Genomic DNA, 9,320 nt, shown 5'->3' with positions numbered 1-9,320 from the left:
AATGAAAACAAGTGTTTTGTAATACAATTAAAGAAACAATTTCTTTTAATAATTTTTTTCGAAATAAAGTGTATTTGTATGCAGTAAAGTAGTTTAAAATAAATAATTAGATATGCTTTGAAATAACAAACAGCCAATTTTTTTTTGTATATTTGACAAAATTTTTATATTTTTTTAAAATTTTTTTTTTTATTTTTTCTTTATGATTTTTGGTTTTTTTTTTTTGCATTAAATTTTTTTATTTATTTTCAAATCTTTTTTATACATTTTTTCCTAAAATTTGTATTTTAGTCAAATCAACTCGAATTTATTTTCTTTAAAATCCTTCAAATCTTATACAATTTCTTTTTTACCATTTTTGCTCAAAAACAAGAATTTTGTTTTTAATTTTTTTACATTTTTAATAAACCTGGTTATTTATCAATTTTTCACTCTTCATTCCTTTAGTTTTACGGGCAATCTTTCTTCGGTATGCAAACCCCATTACTATCGCGTGCATAACCTTCATTACAATAACAACCATCGGGGCAGCGAATATTCTGTATCCGACATGGCTCATTCAGCGTGGAGCATTCAGTTTGACAGGGTGAACCACAGGGTGTATAAGTCTCGTTGGGTGGACAGGGTTTATCTGCGGAAGAAATAAGTAAAGAAGTAGAAAAACGTTAATTTTCCTGAAATTTTATTTAATTTTCTAATCTCAGAAACATTTACAAAAACAATTTATAGCTCACTTGTAGTGCTTTCCTGAGCATCGCACACCAACGCTAAGCTGCAGCAAAAAAGCAAAACGAACCCCCAAAGCTTGCTAGAATTTGTGCTTAACATGTTTTTGCTCTTGTTGTTTCTTTTTTTGTTTTGTTTTTGTAGGCAGTTATTTAATTAGTAACAAAATAAAATATTTTTATCAGCTTCGCTTCGCTAATTGAACGTATTTTGCCTCCAACCGACAGCTGCTAACTGAGTTTTAGCCGGAGTGCTTGCATTAATTTAATGTAGCGAGACACTGCAGTAAAGTACCGCTGTTTGCTGATATTGTTGCAAGGTGGCCAGATGACAAATTTAGAATAGAAGCAAAATCTAGAATGAGTAAGTTTTAGTAATGAAAGAATCTTTTTAGCGGTGAAGAAAATTGAGAGTAGGGGTATCTTGGGCTTATTGTATAAAACATTTCTTTTTTAATATTAAAAAAAAAAATATTTTTAATATTTAAACAAATATTTTTGTGATGGTAAAAAAATTTTATTTTTAAAATATTTTTTTATTAAAAAAAAATTATTTTTAAAAATATTATATTTAACAAAAAATTATTTTAAAAATAAGGTTTTTAAAAATATTTTTTTTATCTTTAGAAATATTTTATTATTTATTATTTAAAAAAAAACAATTGTAAGTATTCAAAAATTTTAAAAATAAAAAAAAAGTATTTTTAAAGATATAAAAAACAGTAATTTAAAAAAAAATACAAATACATAAATACCAATAAAAAAGGATATTTTAAAAATAAAAAAATAAAAAATTTTTTTAATCTTAAAGAATTATCAAAGAATATATCAAACACTAAAATAAAAAATTGTTCTTAAAAATCTCAAAAGTTTAAAAAAGAAAATTTTTTAAAATATGAAAAAAAAATGGTTAAGGATTCAAAAATTTTATAAATAAAGAAACAAATATGTTTAAAGATATAAAAAACCATACTTCAAAAAAAAACTTATTTACAAATACAAAAATATTTTTTTAATATTGTTTTTCATATCTTTAAAAATATTTGTTTCTTTATTTTTAAAATTTTTGAATACTTACAATTGTTTTTTTTTAAATAATAAATAATAAAATATTTCTAAAGATAAAAAAAATATTTTTAAAAACTTTATTTTTAAAATAATTATTTGTTAAATATAATATTTTTAAAAATAATTTTTTTTTTTAATAAAAAAATATTTTAAAAATAAAATTTTTTTACCATCACAAAAATATTTGTTTAAATATTTCATATCTAAAAAAAAAACTTTTATTTAATTTTAGAAACATTTTTTAATTTCTTTTTTTTTTTTTGATATATTTTTTAATAATTTTTTTTAAGATTTAAATTTTTTGTTTTAGGTATTTTTAATAATAAATAAAATTATTAGCGTAATTTCAACTCTGCTTTCCCGCGAAGCTACAAATATTTAAGCCGTTTGAAGCAGAGTTAAGATTATTTTAGAAATTTTCGTCAGTTAAATTTGCATTGAGAACCCGGTCTTAGAGTTTTTGAATAATTTTTAATATTTTCTTGGTACGGCAACCATGCGAGCTGCCAGCTTATCCACCACTTTACCCACCACACCTGTGCCAATTAGCCAACTGACAGGTAAACGAACACTAACAACCATGTTGCATGCCATATATTTGCTAATACAACAACAACAGTATCAAAAACACAACATTTCCACAGTTGACCAACCTTAGCGGCCGCTCGCAATGATCAGTTCTCTCCGTCAGCGCGAGCGTGTTACAACTTAAAAATTCTTTAAGCGACAAAACGCATGCGCACGAGCACTATTAACCAACACAGCCACACAATTGCACACATCTAACGTTAACAACTGGTGTGCATACGCGACGTGTGAGAATCGCATGTGCGCGTGTGCAGAAGTTGAAGTAGAAAATCTATATGTAAAATGAGAAAAATGCAGAAAAATCTCCAATATGAACGCAGAAAATCGCTGAAAAGTTATGAAAATTCGTTAGTGGAAGGTTAAAAGGTATGGGTTGCACAATTTTTACAGCCCAAAAGTGAATGCGACGTGCGGCAGAAAGATAAAAAGTTGGCTGAAAGCTAAAAAAAAAATTTTCTCAACTGCACAAAAATGCGCAAAGTGGTATTGGTAACGAAATAAAGAAGATAGCAACAAAAAAGGCAATAGTAAACGTGTCGTCACAGCGCCCGAAGCGGCGAAGAATGGTAAAAGCACTAAACGAGTGTGAAAAAGTTTATAAAATTTTGTGAAAATGTAAAAATTTAAGAAAATTCTGTGCAGAATTTCGGAAGAAGTGAATTTCAGTAAAGAAAGGGGAATTGGAGCGGTAATAAAATATTTAAGTAGTATACAATATTTTGTGGCGCACTTTTACCAACAAATTCACACACACACACACGCACACGCATACTCAGTTGGTGCACACTTGCGCTCGCACATTGAAGGCGCACTTGTGGCAAGCCATTCGAGTATTTCTGGGCAAAATAAAAAGAGAGAAAACAAAAACCAAAAAACAAATATGAAAAACTAAAAATAATAAACAGAAAATGCAACAATACTTTGACTAAGGTAAGGATGTACTGGTTTTTACTGGGATTTATTATTTTATACAAAAAAAAAATAAAAAAAACATGAAATATTGGTTTACTTTTATTATACTAAGCACAAGTAAGAATAAAACACCACTGGGATTGACAATGCTTAGTTTATGAAGAAAAATATCTGAAGGAGTTTTTACTATAATGAAACTGCAGAATCGACATGTCTGCATATTGAAAATATTTTCAAAGAAAAGATTGTCGATGACGTAGAGAGAGTAATAGAATATAATAAGAAGATGAAAGCCTTGTAAATGTGGTTTGTAATGAATGAATAAAAAATAAGAGCATTTTTAAAACTTTCCCCGTTTGTTTTCCAATTTGTCTGTTTGAACTCAGTAATCTCCGCGATGCACTGAATTTGACGGAAACTTGGTTGGAACACTGACGGGAGAAACGTTTTTTGAGCAAGTTATAGGCTGAAAATATTACTATCCAGATGGCGCGGGAGCCGAAATATTTCTAAAAAATCTATTTATGGCATGATTTGGCCTATATTCACACTTTGTATTGGCTGGATGAAAGCAAATGAGTTTTCCAAAATAAGGTGGTCTGATGACTAGGTGTCGCTCGAATCAAAATATTTTGAAAAGTTCATATTTTGGTTTATTTTAGAATAAATTCGTATAAAAGTAGACATTTGCCAAAAATTCGATCTGCTAGAAGTATTTCAAGCAATCCTACTTAACCCTAATCCCATGTCGATGGTCGTTCGTGTTCGGCCCGTTTTTTATGAAACTACTGCACGGTGCGTGTTTCATACCCTTTTGTTTATGATAAAATAAAGTGTTTTTAATAAGAGGTGTTATTTTGATAATCAAAGAAAAATGCTATTTTTTAATATAAATGATCGGATGTTTATTTCATTATAAAGAAGAAGGTATGCCGTTAATAGTGGAAAATAACCTTATGCAAATGACCACCCCGCCACGCTTACAGGACAATATCCTTTTCATGAAATTTTCCATAACCGAATTGCAAAGTGGCCGCCCTATGTCCTTGATAGCCTCACCAATTCCATCATGTTGACGTTGAGCTTTTCCTCCACGTAGCTCTACAAAAAAAAGTCGCAAGGTGTTAAATCACAAGATCTCGGTGGCCAATTTTAATCACCTCTTCGAGAGATAACAAGGTCCGGAAACTTTTCCCGTAAAAGATCAATGGTTTCATTGCTTGTGTGGCACGTAGCGCCGTCTTGTTGAAAATAAATGTTGTCCAGATCAATAACATCCAATTCCGGCCATAAAAATCGTTAGTCATCTCTCGATAGCGCAATCCATTCACCTTTAACACCTGTTATTGGAAAACCCTTTATTATTAAAATAAAAAAATTTGAAAAAATCTCTTCGGATATGTTTAGTTAAAGCTAAGATGAAACCTTATGAATTTTTTTTAGTTTTCTGTTGGCGTTATGTAGGAGAAATAAGCGCAGACCCCTCCACATGGGATTAAGGTGACAATTGGAACGACATGGGATTAGGGTTAATATCCAATTCGAATTAAATTGAAAATTTGTATTGGCTAGGTGAAAAGAGATATTTATTGAAAAAATCGGTCTACTAGGTGTCGCTCGAATCGAATATTAAAAATCGAATCGAATATAAAAAAAAACTTTTTTTAGTCCGTTTTTTGATGGAATTCAGAATCTGTGTCTTTTATATCAAAAAAATTGAGGAACTGATTAAAATAATTACTTATTACTGTGATGAAATAGAAAACTGACTATCCAATTTACACTTCGCGGGAGTAGCGACTGAAAAAACTATATTTTTGTGTAGGTTGGTAGGTTAGGTAAAATGGTTACCAAAAGACGAAGGGGTCATAAAATGGGGAAAGAGTTGGAAAATAGGCAGCAGGTATAAGTGATATTTGAACATTGGTTGACTAGTTACGGATTATGAGCTACTCTTCTTGCTAACTCACACATGGGTTGAAAAGTTCCGGGCCTAACAAAGAAAACACGTATTTTTCTGTTCAAAGTTAGCTTTATTCATCAACGTAATTTCCATCAAGAACAACGCACTCATTCCGGCGCCGCTCTGACATTTCAATACCACTTGTACAGCGATTTGTTTTTTGCCTTAAAATAGGCCTCCGATTCAGCGATAGATAGCCTCTTCATTCGAAAAAAATTTCTTACCTGTGAGCATTTTTGTTTTAAATCTGATACTTCAAAACGATGTTGTGACTATTTTTGATGTTTTCTGGGGTTACCGCTTCATTTGGACATCCCCTGCATTGTGCATCATCGGTGATGTTTCCACTACTTTTCACTCCAGGCAGCTAACGCCAAAGTGGCTGAAAGGTATGTTAAGTCTCACCACCTGTGCACCCAATGAGCACTGCTCGGTTAAAGCCCTTATCGCTACTGAGATTGGCGGCATTGTTAGTCTTACTGGCTATCTGAAGTGTCTCAGATTTTCACGCATGCTTTCTTGTTTGAGTTCTCAGCCCAGAGCCACCTTTCCAAGAGCTAGCTGCAGTTAGCCAAGCGAGCCATCTCCATCCACCATCTTTTTCTTTATCTCTCTCTCTCTTTAGTTTATTAGTATCGTCATTACACTTATGATCTGGAAGCTATGCGTCTTTTATCTGCAGCTATTCATTAATAGGTCAGTTTCGGAGGGAGATAACTCACATTGGAGGTGAGCACTTCACAACAAAATTTTACCTGTGTAGTGGCTGTACCACCGTACTTTTCTGATTTAGCTCCGCGTGACTTCTGGCTGTTCGAAAATTAAAATAAAAGTGCACTAAAGCCAGCATTTAGAGTATATAGAAGGGATAAAATGAAAAACACTGCGAGAACTGAAATCCTTTTAGGAGATGGACCTTAGCAACTCTTGAGGGAACGGGAGAAGAAGCTGGCCTTATTTTGAATTAGTTGGTTCGTGGCTACCATTCAGATACGCACAGTTTCGAATCTCCGTACATAAAACAACAAATAATCGAAAATATTTTTGTAATAGCGGTCGTCCCTCGTCGTACAATGGCAAACCTGCGAGTGTATTTCTGCCATGAAAAAACTACTCATCTTTACTATAATCAAACTGAAGAGCCGTTGCGTCTGCACATTGAAAATATTATTAAAGAAATGATTGTAGATGACAGAGTCATTTGTAGAACTCCGCCGTTCAGAGTCATTTGTAGAATGATGTTGTTCACGCACACCTCAAATGGGAGGAGGAACTCGGCCGAACCCCCAAAGAGGGTGTAAGCACCAATGGTATATATGGAAAAGACTAGGGAGAATAAAGAAATGTTTGAAAAGTATTAACTTCCTATTGGATCCATCAGCAAATTCCAACATTCAGATTTTCTTCACAAAAACTAATTGAAAAATAGCCCAAATCATTTTCAAACGTTTATCTTCGGCATTTTCTGCTTTAACTGGTTTTCAAATTTCAATACCGTTTATGCGCTTTGCTACACGCTGCATTCTACCAATTCCTTTGCTACTTTCTTCCTCTATTTTGTTTCTTTGCTTTTTTTTTGTTCTTTTTTTGGTTCCGGCACATTGCACTCTACGAAAAGCTTACGTATGGCAAAAGGTGAAAAACACAAGCAGTGACACAAGAAGATGCCACAAAATAAAGCACATAAAAAATATGTAGCATTCGTATGCCAGTGCAACAGCAAAACTAAAAACAACAAAATCAAAAAGTCACTTGGTCCAGGGCAATTGGAAAAAATAAGATAAGTGCCACAGAAAGCGTGAAAAAAGTTGCTTAACTTGTTTCTTTAAAATTCAGTGTCTCAGCTTACCCCTCCACCACTTTTCCGCAGCACATTATTTGCTTTTCATGCATTACAAATGCAGTGCCACATTTCTATGGCAATTTCCATGCTACAGCTGCCCCCATTCGCCAACTGCTGGCTGGAATTATTTCATTAAATCGCTTTATTCTGCATATAAATAAATAACTACGTTGCAAATATATGCAAATTTAATGGAATATTTATACTTTTAATGATTTCCCCTTGTGTGCTGTGACTCAAATCAATGCCGCCGCCAAACAGTCTGCTGCAGTGCGCACTAAATTGGAATGATTGCTTTCGAAGGTGTCAATCACTAATTTATTGCTTGTTGTTGTTGCTATTTGCATATTTTTGCTATTCATTTCATTTCAGCTCGTTTTTTCGCTGCAAGTTCATGAGCGTAACGCGTTCTTGACCTGTAACTTGTAAGTCTCTGCTAGAGTCCCTCTAAGGCAAGTACGTCGCTTAAGTCTTTTGTTTTTATCGCAATCCGTGCAGGCGTTGCAATTTTTTCTTCTTCGTTTGCGGTATTGTTGTTCGTTTGTACGCCATCAACGGGCGTTCGCAGCAGCTAATTAACTAGTTGTCAGTGCTGTCATGTTTGCAATATTTATTTTATTTTTGTATTTCTGCTTTTTATGCGTTGAAGGGTAAAAAAAAGAGAAATAAAATATGGTAAAATCGAAATGTGACTAATTGGCGGCATTAATGAATCATTTTCGTTTTAATCGGTGAGAGGTTTTATCTCTTATACAGCCCTTTAGGTTAAAAATTAAAGAAGTTAATTTTTTTTTCTGGTCAAAGGAGTCAGACTTAACAAATTTGCCTGTTTTTATTTTTTATAGGTATTTCTGTGATCGCAAAACTATGTCTATCATTTGCTCATAACAACATCTGTTTCTATAAAATTAGCTGCTTGGCCATACTAAGTTCTCTAAAGAAAAAGTCAGTCTATATGGCACGGCATTTCTTACATCTCTAATACGAACTCCCCCTCAAGCAATAAATTAAAGTCTTTAGACGTGATTAACATAAATATTTAATCAACAGCTTAAGATGCTCTACCGCCAGAGCTATATAAACTACAACCAACGAAAATGCGAAAAAACCGAAAAATACTAAAGAACCAACAAAAAAAGCACAGAAATACGAAAACTCGCGCTATTCAATTTCGAACTAAACAAACTGGCACAAAATGCCAAACAGCAGAAAAAATTTAAATAATCCAGTAGAGAATTTGTATATTAACAACTATTAGAAGCAACGAAATATCTAAAGTAATAATTTTGAAATCAAATTGACCGCCCAGGTAGCTGCCGACCTGCGTCTAGTGGCGGCTAGGCTGATGCGGGAGGGCGGATCAATGCGACAATGATATAAGAATTCAGATAAGTAACAACAACAAAAACAAAATCCATAATCATGCCAATTAACTCAAATGAAGAAAAAGAATTATGAAGTCGCCACCAGTCGGCTGCTAAGCTCTAAAAGATTTCCAATAAAAATTATGGAGAGGGACAATTAATACTAAAAAAATGGACCTAAATGGTTAGTACTGGGTTCAATGCTCATTTATGGTTTTTGTTTTAGGCGTTGTGGTAGCGCGCTACCCTCAAGTGGCCTTCTGAAACCAGGCTGAGCATGTTTCTCTCCATCACCTCTCGCCGCGGGACAACCTCTTCGCGGGCAGGGAAGGCGATTAGTCGCTGTTCCTGTGTCGCAGTCTTTACAGACGCCTCATCTCTTTCATAATCTTGGCACCTAAGTCGCATGCCGCATTCCACAGTTCCTTCGAGCGCAGCATGTGATGTACGAATGTTTCCGGTGAAGGAGGTTCTCCAAGGTTCTATAGAGTCTTTCTTTTGCAGAACGGAAGCGCGAGCATGTGAAGAATATGGGGTGAACGTCCTCTAAAAGGTTTCCATCGCAGTAGTCGTAAGAAGGATTGTCGTCGGGGTTAAGTCTGTATAGATATGATTTGAAGTATCCATGTCCACTCAAAAACTGGGTCAGGTAGAAGTCCACTTCTCCATGTAGCCTCTTTAACCAAAGCTTTAGGTCAACGCCCTTTGACCGAGTTGTCCTACCTAGTTTGCCACTCGTCGATGCAATTATCTCGTAACGCGGCCCGAGTAGACGGACTTATAGGTCGCTGTGCTCTCGCTATTTGGGCAGTTTCCATTGCTAATATGCCTAGCGGGTACATGCCAGATATTACTAA

General features: G+C 33.8%; 2 protein-coding genes across 2 annotated transcripts in view; one reads left to right on the top strand and one right to left on the bottom strand.

The window, feature by feature from the left end:
- Nucleotides 1-245: 245 nt before the first annotated feature.
- On the bottom strand, nucleotides 246-975 carry LOC128856757 (chymotrypsin-elastase inhibitor ixodidin). The gene is made up of 2 exons (XM_054092073.1): nucleotides 735-975; nucleotides 246-631 (listed from the first exon to the last, which is right to left on the bottom strand). Exons 1-2 carry the CDS (start codon nucleotides 826-828, stop codon nucleotides 450-452), a joined length of 276 nt encoding a protein of 91 aa, XP_053948048.1. The 5' UTR covers nucleotides 829-975; the 3' UTR covers nucleotides 246-449.
- A 1,509-nt stretch (nucleotides 976-2,484) lies between these two features.
- Nucleotides 2,485-9,320, top strand: part of LOC128859213 (tetratricopeptide repeat protein 28) — a 73,383-nt gene continuing 66,547 nt past the window's right edge. Inside the window, exon 1 of the mRNA XM_054096007.1 lies at nucleotides 2,485-3,311. The gene's annotated coding sequence lies outside the window, so the exon portion shown is untranslated. The remainder of the gene's footprint in view (nucleotides 3,312-9,320) is intronic.

Source organism: Anastrepha ludens, chromosome 3, assembly GCF_028408465.1.
Source record: "Anastrepha ludens isolate Willacy chromosome 3, idAnaLude1.1, whole genome shotgun sequence".
Classification (NCBI taxonomy): domain Eukaryota; kingdom Metazoa; phylum Arthropoda; class Insecta; order Diptera; family Tephritidae; genus Anastrepha; species Anastrepha ludens.
This window is presented reverse-complemented; position numbering and strand designations above follow the sequence as displayed.